Source organism: Oreochromis aureus, linkage group 17, assembly GCF_013358895.1.
Source record: "Oreochromis aureus strain Israel breed Guangdong linkage group 17, ZZ_aureus, whole genome shotgun sequence".
Taxonomy (NCBI): domain Eukaryota; kingdom Metazoa; phylum Chordata; class Actinopteri; order Cichliformes; family Cichlidae; genus Oreochromis; species Oreochromis aureus.
The window spans coordinates 15,100,713-15,121,199 of record NC_052958.1 but is presented as its reverse complement, the minus strand read 5'-3'; the positions used below and the strand labels follow the sequence as shown (position 1 = coordinate 15,121,199).

Here is a 20,487-nt window from a genome sequence, read left to right as displayed (position 1 = left end):
GTTTACTTTACCCAAAATCTACATTTACTCTCATCAGCTTTTGCTTTCTACTTACTTTCTACTCTTACCAGATATGTTATCTGCTCATCATTTACTTGACAGTCCTTTTATTAACTTCTCCACGTTATGCTGAAAGCATTTATTTAGCTTTCACCAGGACTCCCATGTTGGGCTGCCCCCCTCCCAGTTTGTATTATACCATGTGCTTAAACTGTGAGTTTGAGAACATGGGAAATATTCCAGGCTCACATCAAGGAGCTTTGAAGCAGCTCTATAGAGAGGCTCTTTTTGTTCTCTTGAAGTTATGAAAACCTTTATGTGTAGTGCTTTGTACCCACACTGCTAGAACAAACATAAGCACTTAAGGTAGCTCTAGACAGTAAATGGCAAGAACCAGCACAGATCAGTAGTTGAAAAGCAGAATTTCTTTTCTCATCCATTGCTCTGCTGAAGCCCTTCAAGCTGAGGTCAATTTCCTGCTAACACTTCACTGAAACTGAAATTGACCTCAGGTTTATGTGATGAACTCTTTTTTGCATTTTCCTATTCTTATGCTAACACACAGAGAGATATAAAGGTCTGTATATGGCGCTGAATGCATGCCGTTGACCGCTGTCGAGTTTGTAATTAACCTCTCATGCAGAAAAAATCAATGTGCTGCTTTGCACAGTCATTATTGGGAAAGCAGGCCATGCACTGGCCTGTTTAAATGTTGATTTTCTTTAGTCTGCAACACTCCATTGGAGGGCTTTACAGGTAATAGGTTGCACTTAGAATTTAAAAAGGCTTAACCAATCAAGTGGTTGGTCAGTCCTGTTTATCACTTGGATTCATCACAGATTTACAGGAACCTATAAAACTTACAAAATAAGACTTCTAATGTGTGTCTGGCTTAATTTTCCTTTGTTTAATATTTTGACTGGAAAACAGTATGATCAGAGCACGGTACGTTCAGAAAGTAAACAAATGTGAGAAGGAAGTTATAGATAAAACTAAAAATAGCAGATTTGACTATGAAAAACCACACAGAGAGATTTGCAAGCTCCACTGCCATTCCCAAAAGTAAAGGGCAGTTGACAAAAATGCCAAATGGCTCTAATGAAATTATAATAAATGTCAGGTGGAGGAAGCATTGAAATGCCACAATTTGGAGAGACAGGTTAAAGAGCAATAGCTTAGAGAAGCTCTACGAAAAGGCATAAGCATTTGTGTGAGAAAACTTTGAAGAAAAAACTTTGTAATGTTGAGCTTGTGAGAGCAACAGACTAAACTAAGAGGAATAACTGAACCGTGTGTTTGAGTTGTGAGCTGGAGCTCTTTAGCAGCCTTTTATGCGTGCAAGAACCGGTACAGTGCAGACAGCCGTGGGCAGCCTGTTACGGGGATGTTTCCGGGGGGGTGACATGGGGGAATTTGAGATGGTTGACCGGTTGCACTGTTGTGGCTGAGTTGAGAGGGCTGACCTGGATGAACCAGTAGCAGTAGTAGATTTGCTCACGGTACATCATGCATATGAAAGCTAGCACAATACAATGACAAAGGTTTGAATCTAAGCTAAGTCCCTCTGAGGGAACTACTAATCCTAGTCACACGGTTTGCTTTAAGGTTTATGATTGTATGCTGAGATGAAAATCAGAAGGTTTGAGGTCTCCTTTAGGAATAATTGAAAACATTATTTACAGTAGATTGGTTAACTGAAGGGTCAGGTGCATTTCTCAGGTCCTATGTCAGCTCTTGAGATTTTATTTTCCTGTTTTTTTTTTCAGATACTTTTAATCTCCTGTAGACAGATTTATATGCTTAACACTTTTTCTTTTGTCCTCTACTTGTCTAGATCCCTTAAACCTTTGAATGACATTCTGCAGAGCTAAAGAGCTATCAGCCGCAGCTCTGTATCACCTAATATATGCAAAAATACTATTTTATGTCTGTCAAACTGTGTTTTCTTTGACATTTTATAGTTTCAACCAAACAAATGGGAATAAATGATGTGTTTTGCAACAGGGTGCTAGTAAAAAACATGCAATTTAAATGGGTTTGTTGCTAAATTAATTCAATTAAGTGTTGAGTGGCTTAGCAAACAGAAAGACATTCTACTGAAATTGGTCAGGTACAAAGACTGAATGAAAAATCAGCTAATGTCCAAAGAAAAACATGTAAATCACCTTAAGAACGCCTGGATAACTGTTGCTCAGAACCACTTTAAAAAGCTAAGAAAGTCTGGCAGCGTGGAAGCAAAATTTCAAGACCTGAACGGTTGTGCAAGACTTTTCCACATTACTAGACACGCTCACTGGATCCAGTGTTTATATGAGTGCAAGTATAAATGAGTGGTGCAGCGGGTTTTAATATTCACGAATGTTACTAAAAACTGTGTCCAAAACAAATCTTGAGCCAAGTTACGACCAAAATCCAACATAGCTTCATTCGTATGCAAATGTAAAGCAGTTAATTTGCATGTTGCATCTTCAAAGTATGCAGATGACCTTTTCTTCAGGACCACGTCCCAGATACTCGGTACTTAATAAGACACTGTAGGGATTCAGACTTCCAGACACATTTCCCTCCTAAAACTTCCTCTGCACACCAAAATCCAAAATACTGCTTGCTGAGTGGTCCCTGTACAGCAGCGAAGAGCTGTGGAGGATTCTTGTTGAAAACCTACCGAGATCTGACCTGACAGGGGGCCCCTCTTGGAGTTTGATTACCTCAAATGATCTACTCTTACTTCAGCTTGTAGTCTCCACTGCACACTAAATGGTCTCATCCAGAGGGTGCCGACTTTTGTTGGTTGCTTGTGTATGTGCTGCTTGTATAGTATGTCTGTGAACTCCCTGGTGCATCTCCTTTTCTTTACAATGTATTGGTTTATCCATAAAAGGCATTCTGCTGGGGGACGTTAACGCCGAAACCGTTCTCCACTTTGCTCAGTAAGCTGTGATCTGGAGCCGAACTGCCAAATGCAATTGGGCGAAAAGGGCTTTGAAGTGTGCCATGATTGGCTGTGTGTGGCGGCTTTCCTGACAGTGCAGGTTGTGACGAGGAGGCGAGTGTTGGAGCTACAGTAAGTGTGTAGGTCAGACTGGGCTAGCTTTCGATAAATCTCAGATGTAAACGTGCATGCGCATGTTTGTGTCAGTGAGAAAGACCTACTAAATCACTTCAAACCTATGCGAGTGCGTACAAGAGCGAGAGAGGAGAGGGAAAAGCGGCGGAGGCTTGATGGATTACATTTTAGCTCTTGTGAAAGCAGGGTGTTTGTGGCTGTGTGTACGAAGTCAAACAGCCAACATTTCTGCATCTTTGCACAGCCCTCCTGCAGTTTCTCCTATTTAATACCCAGCAAATATTTCACCGACATTTCCCCTCTGAGCCTCACATTGTCACAGTTCATTAAAACATAATTGAATGGAATATTCAGCAGCTCACTTTGCACATAGACCACTTTACCCCATTACACTTGCTAAAGGAACATTTACATAGAATATCGTCTCAGCTCTGTTTGCTCTCAGAAAGCTACATGAGCTGCTTACATGGCTCCCTTATCATTTCCCATAATTCATCTCTGCCAGCACAAATAAACATAGCAGGGAATGTGGGATATGCAAAGCGTGATTCAGCAGCAATATTTTTAATCTTTCTTCCATCAGCTTCTATTACCTGCACTGCCGAGCTCTGTAGACCGAAGCGCTTCTGGGCTCTGATTGTGTTAGTTCAATTAAACCGGCCCCAGCAAGGTGTAATGAGAACAGTGCTGTATCAGTGACAGCGTGTTAGAGTAAAACCCAGTGGTAACCATTATAGCTTTACCTAGCTATTTACCTAGTGACCCATCAATACCAAAAAGCTGGTTTTATGCAGTTTAAGTTGGAGTCTTGCTGACTAAGCCAGCACTCGGGACAACCAGACACTTCAGTTGCAGTGAGATGCTAATGTGCTGCTACATAAGCTAAGGTGCGACGTGGCGCCATTGTGTATGAGACTTGTCCTCTACCTCGTTACAATTTAGGCCTTGTTTTCAGAGAGCTGGCGAGTCACATGATCAGACAGGATATAAACAATGTGAAACTTAAGCCTGATTATTGAAACCATTTCATTTGGCGGTAAAAAGGGGAGTGTACTCACATTTTATCCATAATCCCCCCCATGCAAAGGAAAGCTGTGTCCACTTAATCATGGTACAGTGTAGCTGGTCACACTCTTCACATTGGAGACCTGTGAATACCTTGGTTTTCTCTTTTAATAAATAAATTTGGCAAACTTATGATTTGTGATCATTTCCTGTCTTCTGTTTCTTCTACATCAGCACTGATGTCATTTTGCTTGACACAACCTTTTTCTTATACTATATTTAGATTTACTAAATGTAAGATAAAGTAACTACATTGTAAATTGCAATCACAGTTTGAAAAAACATCCCACAATGAATCTATTTTCTTAAGCCCTCCTTTAGCTCTCTTCATTGATTTTTTTTTTTTCATAGCTCAGTAGACTTGAACGGGTCTATTATGAGAGAACCACACCACTGATTAGTCGATGTGGGTCCTGCTTTATAATGAAAGTCCAAATAAGAAACAAATATTGATCTTTCTTGCTCCCTTCCCTTTTAGGCCTTTGCTACTCTCACTAAGGGGAGAATTCTCTAACTGCTTTATTTCTTCATCTCATCTTCGCCGCACTAATCAGTATCTCGAAGCTCCACAAGATCAGTGAAAGGTTTCTATTTTGCAGCTACATTTTCCTAATTAATACAAATATTAGAAGCTATTACTCTAATCTGTGGAGCTAGCGTGTTATAGATGAAAAACTTATTTCAAATAAATACTTTTGTGATGCCAGGCTTGACCAAAAACACATCATCTTTACTGAGTTGAAAGCATGTTTACTCTTTATTAACTATTCAGTCAGTTGACTAAGTTGAGGTCACTTCACCCAGTTCTAAATATCATTTAAGGGCAGCTTGACTGTTTGTCAGCTGATATAAATGCCAGTACCTATATTTATGTAAATAGCTAATAATGGCTGATAAACTGAAGTTTTTTGACAAATTTACAGCTATTGTCTGAAAATTGTACATCATCTTTGTAAGTCAGAATATACAGAGGAGGAAATAATAAATAATTAATTAAACACACAGTAACTCTTTAAAAAAAGATCAATGGATAACCAAAACTAATTCTCTTGTTTTTAATTAAGGTTATCACTGAAGTGTAACTGGTCGCTGGCAAAAATCACATAAAAGTTCACCAAACTTGGTGCCAAATTCTCACACAGATTGATTTTGCCCCAGTGCAATAATTTTATTTTAGTGTGACATTTTGCTGTTTTTAAATAGGCTGCTCTGATTGGCCTTTATCTCCTCTCACCCACGTTCCAGGCTAATGTGCCATGTGTCGAAATGAGCAACCTTTTAGCGTCGAGCATTCATCATGTGTGACAGCAGGACATTTCTCTCGGTCCTTTTAAACAAACTTTCAACAATTTAATGAGGCAAACGGCGACTTTTAGTTGCTTCTTGAAACTAGTGACCTTACTCATGAATAAATAAACAACACCATTTGAGGATTATTATGTTTCTTCTACAAATATAGAAACCTGGGAGAAAGTGGAGAAGAGCGAAAAGGGGGAGGGAGACAGAGGAATCGCCTGAAAGAGGAGAAGGTGAAGAGGGCAGGAGAATAGCAGAGGAGGACTAAAAGGAAGGAGAGAAAAGTGACATGTGAAAGTCATTATAGAGCTGTGTTCAGCTGGTGACTGCTTTTGAAGTTTTCATTCTGTTTAATGCATCTTAAGCTGGCCACACAGGAGTCATTTTTAGACTTCTGGAGATTTTTAGGCAGTTACAAGGTTGGCCTGATATAGTTCTAAGTGATAAGAATCAGATCCAGGAATTTAAACAAGAGGCTAAGAGATAATTCATGCCTATCTGATCCACTAAAACTTACTGGAAAATCAGCATAAAACATTTGTAAATAAACAGGGTTTACTTGAATGCTTTCCTTCCGTTTCATAGTTCTGATTTCCAGAGACAACACTTGAAGATAAAGTTATTTGTAACAGTAGAGATGCTGGGGGAGGTTGGACTAGTCACTGGGAAGCCCTCAGTCAACAATAGTGTGAAAGGGAAAAACTACAAATTGAGAAATTGTAAGCTAGAAGTGTAGGATATGGGGATAGGCTGTATATCTGTAAAGTTTGGCTCCCATAACCTAAAAGTCATTCGATATGTGCTTGTTGTTTTCAGGCATAGTTTCTCTTTAAGGTGTGAAACAAGCCTAGGAAGCAGAACAAAGTGCTTAAGTGCTTTGCAGCAGCGAGTGGTAAATCTGGGTAAATCTGGCTGTCAAGTTAATGTGGGCTGCCAAATTTAGCTCAATCTAGCAGCCTGTAGAGGCATTATTGATATGTGGTCAGTTTAATCTGCCAAATATCTCTTCTTTTTAAAGACTGGGATTGAGAGATATAGCGGCTCAAATTGAGTGACAAGGGAGTAGTGTTACCTGTTTGCTGATCTATGATGGCACAGCCTGATGACAGGTGAAGACCAATGATGGCTCAATATTGCACATACAGCTTCTCTAAGAATCCTCAACCAACCTTTACCATATCACAGTGTGTATTGATTTACTATAATTTATAGGACTGTTAAAAATGATTAATGAAAACACCTTTAAGGTTCTCTGTACTTGTATTTATTTACAGTTCCAATCAGTGTAAATGTACCATTTATCCAGTATTTATAGAGTGTTTATAGAGTATTTATTTATCACAAACCCTTTGTGATTTAGGCCTAACCGTAAACAACACAAACACGCATTGCATGCCAATTCAGCCGTGACTTTACTCATACATGCTGCAGCTGATCAACACATTAAAATCACACCTGGTTTGTATCAAATAAAATTCATGCATGCAGATAATTTGCTCAGTAGAACACTTTGTGTAATCACATCATTTTTACACAAAATCAGGTTTAAATGAAGCTCAGCCAAACCTTTAGTTCACCTCTGCCATACCACAAAAATCACATTCATGGATATAAGTAGCTGTCTGATGTGTTTCAGTGTATGGCAGGTTCAAAAATGTTTGTTTGCACAAGTCTGCATAAAAGCCAGGATTAGGTTTGGGCTTTCATGGTCCAGCTGGGTGTTGATGCAAGTGAAGGAGGCTATCATCAGGCTGAACGACCTAAATTAATCAGAGAGACGGCAAAAATTTAAGGAGTGGCATAAAACTCTCATCATTGTCAAAGTCTGTAATCAAAAGATTCCCTCATGAATGGAAATACAGAAGCTCTGCAAACCACTCGTTACACCCCAGAACTGAAAGACAAGATTAGAGTTTATTAAAAAAAATGTAAACATCTAAAAGGCTCTCGTAAATAAAATTCTATGGACAAATGAAACCAAGATTAACTTGTTCCAGAAGGATGGGAAGATAAAAAGTGTGGAGAAGGAGGGAAACAGCCCATGATCTGAAGCACACCAAATCATCTGTCAAGTTCGGTAGAAGCATGGTATATATATCTGTCTGTTTATTGATGATATTACTGCTGATAGAAGTACCAGGATTGATTCTGAAGTATACTGGCATATATATTAAATCAATATTGATCAAAAAGTATAAATGAATACTGACCTGAAGAACACTGTAAAAGCAACCCAAGAGTTTCAAAGAGGCACCTTTGCTTGTTGCTTTAATCAGATTTAAACCCGAATTAATCCCAAATAAGTGGTTTTGTATTATGAGAAGTGAAGTTTGCTCATAATGTAATGTAAAAATGTAAAAGAAGATTAGGAGGGAAAAAAGTTATGTTATTTAATAGTTTTTACCTGTTCATCTGATATCCACACCCATGTATGTCCACTGCTAGAGACCCTTCCCAGTTCTCCTCTTTAAACTTAGCTATAGGAAGGATTTCTATCAGATCACTGATTTAAAACAAGACTTAATTAACTGATTATGCTACAAATAGCAGAGGCAGTGTGTGATCATGTGGGATGATGGTTGTTGTCTGACAGTTATTTTATTCCATGTGTATTTATTTATTTATTTAACCTCTGGCAGGTCGTGTTGTTTTACAATGACTGAGGTGTTTCAGTATTTCAGTATTGATGGCTGCATAAAAACTCTTACTCTTACAAATTGTGTTTTTTCTTTGCTTTCGATTTCATTCCTGTACTGCAATGACATTAAGGAATTATCTGCATCCTTTAGAGGGTGAAGATACTGAATGGAAAGGATTTCTGTCGATAAAATTTAGCAGTTTTGGATATTTATTTTAAAAAATAAACATGTATCCACAGCGATATAAATTGGACAACAAGAATATGTTTGCACATTTCTGTTTATGTGCTCAATCTATCCAGAATTTTATGCTTCTGGCTCCAGGCTTTCCCTGCCAAGAGACAGATGCTGAGCATCAGGAACGCACACAAATGCTCACATATAAGTCAGCAGCTGGTGGGTTGAATGAATTTCCATGGCAGTGGATGAGCTGGAGTTGGTCAGCATAAAGCAATGGAAGAAAAGCATGCTATGTAATCACCTGCGGGACTTGGTGAAACTTTGGAGCCATATTTCAGAGTCTTGTCCTGTATTTTCAGAGCATGAGTTTTGGTTTTTATGACATCTGTACAAAACATATACTGGACGGTCAAATAATTATGATATATATAAATACACTGAAATTAATATATTAAGGGTTTGTTTCATAGATTCAATATATATAAAAAATATATTTTAAAAATTAGGGACGAGTGCCCTTTGTGTGTACCTTTTATTTATTTGTTATCAGGCTCTATCTATACTTTATACTAAATACTTTGTCTATGTATAAATCCTATTTTATGACCTCATAATTTGTTTTAATGGTTGACTATGACATGTCTGTGAAGGTTCTCTATGACAGTTTCACACCTCTTACATCCCTTAATTGATAAGATTTATTGTTGATTTTGACAGTACAAACTGCCTACATCATAAAAATGTCAGCAATATTAATTACTATACCACACTATAAATCTGTCATAACAGGCCATTGCTTCTGACCATATATGCTGATATTAACCATAAACAGGTATTTAATCTGGTAACCTGGTAAAGATCAGTATGTAACTGTTCTTTAAAAAAGATTTGGACACAAATTGGAAAATAATTGGTGCCTAAAGTTAAAGTTTGAAGCAACCAAGACTTAAAGAGCCGTACAGTAAAAGAAGGAAGCTCCAGCAGCTCTTTTCTCAATATAAGGGGCATCAGTCACTTTCAGCCTCTGACCTGCATGTGCTTAAGGGCTACTCTCTTTCGGTGCTTCTTGCTTTCCTCTTTGTTTTTGTTGAACCTGCACCTCTGTGGACGTCCAATAAATAAGGCTGAATTGAATCTGCTCTCCTCCAGCGATTTTTTGTTTTTGTTTTTAATATATATTTTGGCTTTAAAAAGGTTCTTAAAAGTCTGACTCTACATCTTTTTGGGCCAAAGATGTTTAACAATTACTTCAAATTTGTGACCCGGCTTCAGCAGAATGCTTTATAAGAAAATTACTGTGGGTTTTTTGTTTGTTTGTTTTTTATGGGTATACTTTTGTTTCCCATTTCTGATGATTGGATTTCAAAGTACTGATCTTATAAGGGTTTTCAGTTTTGGCAGACTGTTTGTCCTCCCGTAAAATATCACTTATCTTTAAGTGTTATCATGTCCCATGCTGCTATCATGGTCCTTCCAATAACTGTTCCAAATCCCTGTTGGTTTAGAAAAAACGAGGCATCAGCGATAGGCTGTAAAATAAAGAGTTAGTTAGAATCTATTCATCCACCACAATTTCTCTTTATGAAAATTAGCGGCTGTATAATAACATCGCACAGCTTCAACCTTTGTTCGCCTAATGGGTGCTGAGAGGATTTTTTTTTTCCTAGAGCAAAAAATTTTGTACTGTAGCCTGGTGTCACAAAAAAAGGGAAAATATGAATTCGTCTGTAAACCCTTACTTGAGTTTCATTTTCCTAAGGCTTTTTTTTAACAGTCCCAGACTGAAATCCATCCAAAGCCTTCAAGACGACATAATATATAACACATTTTCTTCATTAAGATAACATATATCATCCATTTATTTTAATATTGAAAAGATAGCAGATTCCAAAGGCCTTTCAGCCATCTGTACAAAAAAGCCTGTGTAGAGTTTGTCTGTATAGTCATCGAATCAAACCTCCTCATATTAGATGAATGCCGTTCATTAACTCATCTTAAGTAGAAACCTGTTTGAATGGGGCAACGCATTCGGCTCGAACAAAGGAAACATGAAGGCTCATATTCCAGACGTACACTTGCTTTCATTCATTTCCTTGACTCTCGAACTTTGTTCATTATGTTATATTTTGAAAGATGAATACAGCTGTGTCATCGGACAACTGTTTGTTCCAATTCTCTATTAAATTAGGAGTAAATAACAGCAGCTGTTTGACTGATGGTTAAGAAGCTACGAATTGTAAAAACAGTGCTTTGTTCCTTTTACCCTAAATCATATAAATTGAGGAATAAAGAGTAATGAGGGTTGTCAGTTTTTTCTCATTTCATGTAAACCCATTTAGGTGGTAGGAGCAAAAATGTCGTCCCAGAACTATTTAAATAATATTTTTGTGTGTATTTGCATGTAGCTCCATCTGAAAGCCAGTTGGCGTTTATGGATTCTAGCGATTCACCACAGAGTTGGCATCGTGCTTTCCTATTGAAGACTAATCAACAGAGCGCAGTGTGTGTCTGGTGAAACTGGCAAGGTTTTAAGCCCATCCTGATCATTTAATTAGTCTGATTATCCAAACAGCTGTCTGCTGGTGCTCTTTCTGACTTCAAGTCGCACACAAACACATGCGTGCACGCTGAGTGATGATGCTACATATGCGCCTGCTCACGGATGCCCTTTGGAGCGCGTGTGATAAATAGTGTCATTGAAGCTGTGATGACAGCACTCCAAGCTGACTGACTGTCAGCATGAAATCTTCCATGCTGCACTGTTCTTGACAGTGCAAAAAGTCTTTGGGCATTTGTGGAAGATTTTGAAGATTCTACGGTCACAATCGTGTTTGCAGAGTTGAATTCTTGAATTATCAAAAAATACGGTGGCCCTGAGAGGCCAAACGCACTGCAACTTAAGAAAACACCAGCAATAAGAAAAACGCTGCAAAAGCACACAAAACACAACGGAAATAGGAAAAAAGAAAACAGAAATAGGAAAAAACAGATTTCCAAAAGCACAAGGGAAGTGTTTCTGGGGAGACAATAACCCAACGGACCAGTTGCAGGAACCAAAATATGCTAAGAATTGCGCTGGGAGACACTTAAAAGAAGTGGAGGATCTATCGGTTTTGTGAGGAAAGAAAAGATGAGAGGTAAGTGTGTTAGCCTAAATATTAGCCTAAAAATCCTTCATCAGTATTATATGAATCATGATAAAACACAGCTACCATGTTTTGGGTTCCTGCAACTGGTCCGTCAGGTTATTGTCTCCCCAGAAACACTTGTGCGTTTGGAAATCTGTTTTTTTCCTATTTCTGTTGTGTTTTTTCCTATTTCCGTTGTGTTTTTTGTGCTTTTGCAGCGTTTTTCTTAAGTTGCAGTCTGTTTGGTTGCCTCTCAGGTCCACCATAAAAAAGGGCAAAAAAGGCTCTGCCAATAGACAATATATTGATCCTTATATGTTGGTTGTGTATTTAGTCCATCAAGATGACCATGTGATCTTGTTTGTCTTTATTTTTACAAGCTCCAGTCACTCAGAAGTTTCTGACATGGGGGTTGTTTTAGAGGTGATGGCATCTTTTCAATCACAAATGCAAATATTAGGAAATGGCCATCTCTGGAGCTGAAATATGAGGCCGGTGTGAAAGTGCCGGAAACTGTAGTTCCTTAAATGGCCACTTGAGGCAGTCTCCAAAAATGGACGTCACATTTTATCAGCAAACAAAGTTTTCCAACTCAGCCTAGATTAGAAAAAAAACAAGCTTTTCTTTCTTCGGGTGAAACTGAGCTTAAAAGCAAGCGCTGCTTTGCTCTGATGCAGGAGTAGTTTCGCTGAAGACGTGGTTCAAGAGTCTCTTATGTTTATGTTTTAGCTGAGTAAGGAAATCTCTTTGGCTTTAATTCATTGGCTTCTGATCAAACAAGTTAAAAGCTGCTGATAAAAAATAATTCTTCTTTAGAATTTACCTGCATGCATGTAAATTGACTTATTTTCTCTTCTTAAAACATTGATATTATTAAGAATTTGTCAACAACTTATTTCCAACTGCAAGCCAAGCTCAACCAACCATGAATAATTCATTGCAAGCCTAGTTTAAATTGTTGAAGGCAAATGAACTGAAAGGGCATATGCCATATGCCATGCATTTAAAAACGGACATCTTTTTAGAGCAGACTGCTGTTCTTGAGAGCTTTTCCTCCACCTTAATATCTTGCAGTGGTAGCCAGAACTCCTCTGTGAGCTTGACTGGTTTGTGCCTAGGTATGAGGCAGTTAACTGTTATAACACCTTGATCCCCTGGAGGAACCAGCTGCTCTCTTGTTTTTTGACTCTCCACAGGCTGTTCGCTCTTTCTCTCTCTCCCAGCCTCCCAGGGGATTTACATGACACCTGCTGAGCTTAAACAGGGAATTGTCTTCTTCTGCAGAGCAACAACAATTTTCCTTCATCCATCTGTTTTAGAAACAGTAATAAAAAAATCTGATTTTGGCTCTAAACACACCAGAAGTGCTCCCTCAACTGCACGGAGGAGTCTTTTCATTTTGCATCGTGCTAAGATGCTTTTTCATGTCTTGTGTGCATGGAGCCATTTGCTCAAGGTGAAAGTGGAAGCAGTAACTGCCTAATAGACATGAATGCTGGATTTATGTTAAGCTGATCATGCATCAGCCAGTGGATTTTCCTCGGGTACTGTCAATTTGCAGTCATTTTTTTTGTCTTGCTCCAGCCCTCTCGTTTTTATGCTCGCTCTGTCATTCACCTTTCCCCATTGGCAGCTTTGTGATGTTATGAGGGCATCTCTGTCAGAGTGGGAGGAACTGATGAGGAACCACCTTAACAGGAAAAAAACAACAACTTTGCATCACATTAAAAGACCTCCTTCAGCCTTGTACACTTCATTGACTATAGAGTTGCTGCTTGATTTGCACCCTTATGGACTCTTGCCTGCCCACATACTCACACAACCTATTTTTGGATCTGTGGCCACATATTGGGATGTATTGAGCAGAGACTGTGGTGGTGGTTGCTCTAACTGATTCTTGTTGTTTATGGAAATTTTTGGCCATTCTTCCAGAAGTAGATTTGTAAGATCAGTTTCTGCTGTAATTCACCCCAAAGGTGTTCTATTGGGTTAAGGGTCAGGACTCTGTGCAGGCCAGTCATGTTCTTCTACACCAAACCTGCTCATCCATGTTTTTATGGACCTTGCTTTGTGCACTAGTGGGCAACTCCCAACCCCCGAAAAAGTGGCCTACCACTTCCTGGCTGAGTGCCTTTTGTTCCCAGTCGCTTCCACTTAGCTACCACTAACACTTGACTGTATAATATTTACTAGTAAGGCAATGTCATGACTAGACTTGATGTGCAGGTGGCATCCTATCATGTCACCACGCTGGAATTCACCGAGCTCCTGAGAGCGACCCATTCTTTCACAAATGGTTGTAGAAGGAGTCTGCATGCCTACAGTAGGTGCTTGATTTCATACACCTGTGGCCGTGCATGCGATTGGAACACTTGAAGTCAATGATTTGGATGAGTGATTGAATACTTGGTAATATAGTGTATAATAAAATCATTCCACTTCATGTGTAATGAAATGAGACTGATTCCTTTAGGGGCAATAGCTAAACTGCAAAGTGTGAATATTAACTAGTACACATCTTCCCATGTAAATCAAAACTCACACCTAGTTTACGGGCTGCTGTATTTTATGTAATTTTCTCCCTGCTTTGCTGTCTACGCTCTCAAATAGAAGTTAAATATCTCAAAAACCTTTACGTGGGTTGTCTTCCCGTCATGGTAGTATCCTTAGACAGTGCTGCTTCCAGTATTGCTGCTATTTTTAGCCTGGAAGTCCCATTCAGACCACTTGCAAGTGTTTGATCTCCGCTGTGTCACAACAGTGACCCTTCAACTTGAATTTCAGTTTGGTGAAGAGGATGAAGTCACAGGGAGTCAAATCTGGCCAGCTCCAAAAAGCTCCTACATTTTTTATTGCCCTGTGTGCGGCAAGGTAATGGCACGATGGCACGCACCACCGTTTAGGTGATTTGGGACCAGTGTCTTACCTCCAACGCTTCAGGAAATTGCAGTAGAACTCTGCCCTGACAGTCTGATCCTGAAAGATGAATTCACAGTACACATCCTCGTGAATGTGGAAAAGGAAAAAAAAACAAGCACACTCCTGGTCATGCTCCTGAACTCATGCTCCGTCTTCTTTCATTGAAAACGGCTGTTTAGTCTCTGGTTCATAACTAGACATCCAGCTCTGCTTCAAGAAACACATGCAAAAAAATGCATTTCTTATTACTGATAAACCATTTAAAAAAAAAAACCTTTTTTACATTGTGGGAAGTTTTAGAAAATGGAATATTACATATATGGGATTTTATATCAGTATCAACATCAGTGTGCTGTAAAGCTTTACAAAGATTCAATTTGAAACAGAGAATAAATGTCATTGCCAAGATGGCACGTATGACATGACCAGAAATGAAAAAATTGCTGTGGGTTTCTAAACACAGCGTAAACAAACAGCAAATTAATTAGTAGGAATACTGTTCTGTGGGAGTGAGACAGCACTGCGTTTGGCTGAAGCATATTATTTAGTTTCGCCACATGGTTTCTGATGGTGGAAGATGGTCATTTCCAAGCCATCTGGATGCTATAAGCCAAGGAAGACGATGTGGCAGAGGATTGCTTTTAATCGCTAATAGGCATATGAAACCCATGTAGTGCACTGTACAGCAGATGGGGGGCGTTGCAGGACCTGTGAATCTGAAGGAAAAACCAGGGATTTCATTGCGATAGGTCCCCACAGCCAGAGCTGTGCTTCAGCAGTCGCTCTCCCTCACTCGCAGCATCACACACTTCCCTTCCCCTCCGCTTTGCCACCGTCTCTCACACACACACACTCTCTCTCTTTGCTTCAGTGTTTCTCAACCACTCATTCTGCCGCGCTCGCCCGTGTCATCTCTCCTCTGTGGAGTGCAGAGAGAGGTGATTCAGCTCGCGGGCTCACTGGCAGTTGCTGGACTGGGCAAACAGAGACAGAGTTGAGGACCTGAGGGACAGGACAGTACTGTTTGAGGGGGGGATTCCATCGGGAGAGATACAGCGCAAGATTACCTCCAGTGGAGATTATTTGCATCACAAAACCTGTGGAAAGAGGACTGTGACTCTCTCTGTGTAGTGGATGCACAACCGCTGCCTGTGGAAGAGGTGCCATTCACTGTTTTAATTTTTGTGCTTTTGTGTGTGTGACTGTGTGTGAGTGTGAATTTTGAATGTGCTCACCTTTTCAGTATGCAGATTCACCGGCTTGCCTTCTTTTCTCATGCAAATGTAAATTGGCTGGTTGTACAGCTCTACACCTTTGACAGAGACTCAGATGGAGCCGGTCTCTGTATTTCAGGTTTGCATGATTATAATGCAACGCTGCGTGAAATAGTTGGGGATTTATGCATCTTGCTGTGTGTGTTTGTATTTGTGTGTGTGTGTGTGTGTGTGTGTGTGTGTGTGTGTGTGTGTGTGTGTGCGTGTAGTTCGAGAACACAGAAGTGAAGAACCAGAATGTGCTGAATAATTGATCCCCAGTATGACAGAAAACTTCCAAACTAGGTTATTCTTGAATTAATGTGCCACTCATTATATTTGCTGCTGTTTCACCCACCTTCCCTCTGAGCTCGTTTACAGTCGATTGTTTGGATACCCCCCTGTCTCTACATGTGTGCACTGGTGATATGCATGCTCTCCAACATATGCGTGGATGTCGTTGCCTTGGGAGCACACGGGGAAAAAGAAGGGGGCCGCTAAGTGGTATGTGGCACTGTGCCAAGTTGCTGCTTCAAACTGGATGTTGAAGGTTAGTCAGATCCACTCTGTCTGCTTCTCTGCTTCTATGCAGAGGAGTAACAAACATGACAAGTATGTTGGTTAAAGCGACACCGCGAGGAATCCCTTAAGTAACATCGGCCGACCATTCCCCCTCCTCCACTTAGCCGTCCTGTCTTGCCTCCATTTCAAATGTGATTATACGAGTGTGTGGCAGAGTAGATAGATGGAGTATTTGTTGCAGAAGGAGGAGGTGGAGGTAAAGCTTGTTTTAGTTTGCTACTTTCTACCTCGCCACCCCTGCCACAGGATTTGCCTTTGCCTTCCTTCCTGCTTATCCCTTACCTCCATTTGTCTGTGGTCCCTTGATCACTTTTTAACCCCCTCAGTCCTGCTGAGCCAGCAGGATTCACTGGTTTTAAATTGAAGTCCATTCACAGAGCTGGGATTGCTAGAGAGACACAGAGAAAAGAAAAGAAGGGGGAAGTAACCCAGGTGAGGGCAAATAAGAGGGAGTAAAAACAGCCCCTCGGGGAGTTGGTGGCTGATTTATGTGTAGACATTTCTCCACACGTGTTTGGCCAAAGCTCCAATTAATACCTCCGCCAATCCGTGGCCGCGCTTGACAACTGCTGGATCTGTGAGTGCCAAGTGTGTTCATTAGTGTTTGTTTGTAGGATTTTTAGTGAATTTAAATTGTTTACTGTGGTCTTGGGAGATTCTGGGTCATTTGATGCTGCAGTGTTTGGATCTTCCTCTGCTTGTTGTTGAGGTTTGCACGAAAAGAAAAACAAAAACGTGTGAGGCAAGCAATTTTCCTTGCCTGGATAATTCACAAACACATCCAGCTGTCCCCATTTCTGATCAAAGGCTGATTAGGCTCTTTCCTTTTATAACTTGACTGGAACAAATTTTGGTATCAGTCTTAGAGTAATTGCACTTATTTGAATTTGGTGCTTTCGATTATTGATTATTGACCTTTGTGTTCCTCCAGGGGGCGTGATAGACAAGGACCTGCGCCACTACCTCAACCTGCGTTTCCAGAAAGGCTCAGTGGACCACGAGCTGCAGCAGATCATCCGGGACAACCTCTACCTCCGCACCGTCCCCTGTGAGTTACCTCGTCCTCACCTGACTTCCCTTTGTCCATCCTTGTTCTCTTCACTCACCTCCTTGAGTGAGACACTTACATTCAGTGCTTTGCCAAGGGTAGATCATCAATAAAGCCAAGTGTGCAATTTCAAAGGGGGCAGTAAAAGCTCCAGGTTCGCTCTGTGACAGTTTGAATGTGGTAAGTTGCCAAAAAACAAGACAGAAATGAGTGTTTGGCTCACATCTGCAGTTCTCTTTTGGCCACATTGGACCTTGCCTGACATAGGATGACTTTGGCTGCCTCAGCTCAACCATAGATCCACCTTGTCAGTTCAGCTGTGTAACAGAGCTGTAAGTAGGCCTAATGTCTGCATGTGGATCTCCAGTGTCCCACACTGTTCAATAGCATCTTTCATTGCCCTCTACGTGGTGTTTAAATACCCACTTCTTTTGGGTTACTGACCAGGTTCCAGACAACAGTGATGTCCTTGATGACATCAACAAGTTTAAGGATGTCCTATAAATTAATTAAAGAGAGAAAAAAATCAGATGACAAGCAGACTAGTCTCACAATATCAAAATATTCAAAAATCGAGCCCAGTTTAATGGATGACGTATTTAAGAGCTATTTAAAGCCAATAATCACATTGTTCAGTGATCAAATCACGTTGTAAATTTTGCAGAAAAGTGTGACATATTGCATAATGTGTGCATAATATTGCAAACCTATGATGTCAGGTTGGTTTCCAAGTGTTGCTGAAATTAGCACCGCTAGCACCAGCGGCATTCTTTTCCTAATTCCTTTTTTCTTTTTCTTTTGATTGTCCACGCACCTCATCAAACAATGTTTACACGTTGCTCTCCTTCAGAGGTATATGCCAGGTTATTTGTCGGTTGTTGTAGATTAACAAAATATGAAGCTACATCCACACGTACAAACGTATGTTTTTTTAAGATGGAGATTTTCACATGAAGACACGAAGAGCACTGTCAAGAGCATGCCAAAGCAACATGTGGTGATATAACCCTAACTGTATGAATTGTTAGCCAGTTGGAAGGGTGGAGATGATAGCAATGTGCACAATTTAACATTAAAAAAAGGAGATAAAGGTGCACACCTTTGACATTGCAAGACAAAATTTCCTTTTCCTCATCGAAACACAGAAGTAGTTTTTCAAAAGCTCTGATTTTAGTGGCCTGAAACACCATTTACATGTGGATGAAATACCAGAGCACATAGAAAAAGCTCACTTTACCAAAATACCTGTGTGTATATATGGATTGAATACTTTGTTTAGCTTGCTAACAGTTCTGTTGCCAACTAGAGACAGCAGCAATGTTTACCCTTCAAGTGGAGTGAGTGAGTGGAGCCATTTATATGCACTGTTGTGGTATTTTCTGTTGTAAAAGTGTTTCCTGCCATGAATTTGGCTGCCTACATTTCCTGCAACTTTTTAAAATATTATAGGCTATGATTTTTTTTCCTTTTTTGCAATTTTATATTTCTACTGACTCTATTCTAATGTGGAAAAATGTACTGCTGCAGAAGCCTTGATGGTTATCCCTAACCCTAAACTTTTTTGTATAAAACTCACTGAACGCCACAACAACCAGTTATATAATAACAATAACAGGTTTATCTTCTCTCACTTTGTGTTAATGATTCAAAATGCTTTCACATCTTTGGCAGCTGTGCAGTCTGTTGATTTTTTTCAAAAGCTCAAGAGCAATGGACTGAATAGATCTAAAGCTGAGGTCAAGTTCAACATGTTACCACATTTTCAGGCAATTTTATACATACCCACTGACAGAGAGCAAGCCTGAGGGCAGGCAGTACTCTTGCAGGTGGTTGGTTTCTGGAGCTGCAGAAAATGTAACAAACTAATAGGTTGTTGTGTATACTCCGCTGCGTGCATTGTCTAGTGCTTGAAGGCAGCAGAACTCATACACATGCAGAGAGGGTGGGAGGAACAGGGGGCCAACAGGGGCATCCTGACAGGTCGATCCAGCTTCTTGCTTCGCGTGAACTGTTTCCCCTCTGAGTATTTTTCAAGCGCGGTATGTGCTGAATATACTGAATTTTCTTTCTGATGTGAGTACGTGATGTGATATTTTCTTTCCCTGTTTGCCATGTCCCTTTGGTTTCAGCCCCAAATCCCCCAAATATCTATCTGTGCGGTGATCGATTTAGCTGCTGGAGTGTTAGTTTAGCTGGAATCAGGCTTGTCTGGAAGTTCGACTCTTTAAAATCAAATGTTGACTGCAGCTCTCTGTCTCTAATTAGCTGCATTAACTGCCTCACAAGAACACGGAGCTGCAACCAAGTGCTCTGTAGACAATCAAAGATAAGATTTGGAGGGCTTTAAGCTATTGATACTTGGTGTTCTTGGTTCAGGATAGCTTTTTAAACTGAATGCTTGTCTAAGTCTTAAATATTGTATGCTGGAAGACATTTTCTTTTATCAGGTTATCGCACAATGTTATATGTGCTAGGGCTAAGAAAAAACAATATTTAGTAAGTATCATTCTGATTCCTGTTTGTTTTTTGTTTCCTGGATGTTCAGCCGTCCGTTAAAGGCCTGTGATATTAAAGGGTGTTTGTCTGCAAACTCTTATCTGTGCACACTGTTTGCTAGCCTAGCTGTGCATTTAGACCCAGCTGTCTAGTGGCTAACTCCCCCCTGAATCCCCTAATGGAGGTGCATTCTTCAAGCCTAGGTGCAGGCAAATATCACTGAAACCACTTTTCTGTCTCCCTGACTGCACAGAATGCAGCAGGAGAAACAAAAAGAGACCTATTTATATTACAATACAAGCATCATTTTCTCTGATAACCACTCATAGAGCCACTGCCAGTGAGGCACTGAAGATAGAGAAGAGGTGAACAGTAAAGACTGAGAACAAATGGAGGAACAAATAGAGGGAGAGAAAGACGAAAAGGAACGGGGGGAAAGGGAATGAAGCTTGATGATAGAGACACGGGCTATATACACATAACCACATAGGGAAATTGACTACACATACAGAGAGAGAGAGAGGGTGGCAAAGAGAGGTTAACTGGTGCATTAATGAAGGTTTAACAATGGGCTTTAGTGCTGCTGACAGGAAGAGGGCTTAGTCATGACTGAACAAGGCTTTTTATATCTGGATGCATAGATGTGTTCTTTTTTTAGATATGGAAAACATATGTTATTGAAAGGAAACAATGCACTATGACTGCAAAGCAATCAAGGTGGACAAGACACATCTGGAGTTGGTCTTGGCCCAAATTATGAGTGTATTTCAACCAATTTGTATATTATTTTCTTATGAGAAAAATCCTTCCAACC

At 40.0% G+C, this 20,487-nt stretch overlaps 1 protein-coding gene across 8 annotated transcripts in view; it reads left to right on the top strand.

Moving 5' to 3' along the window:
• Positions 1-20,487, top strand: part of magi2a (membrane associated guanylate kinase, WW and PDZ domain containing 2a) — a 252,987-nt gene that overhangs the window by 58,350 nt on the left and 174,150 nt on the right. For 7 of the 8 annotated variants that reach the window (XM_039600931.1, XM_039600930.1, XM_039600929.1 and 4 more), the window contains exon 2: positions 17,061-17,177. In XM_039600931.1, coding sequence (XP_039456865.1) covers positions 17,061-17,177 — 117 coding nt within the window. Of the gene's footprint in view, positions 1-15,239; positions 15,455-17,060; positions 17,178-20,487 lie in introns of those variants that run through there. The other variant, XM_039600932.1, reaches the window with a different exon arrangement.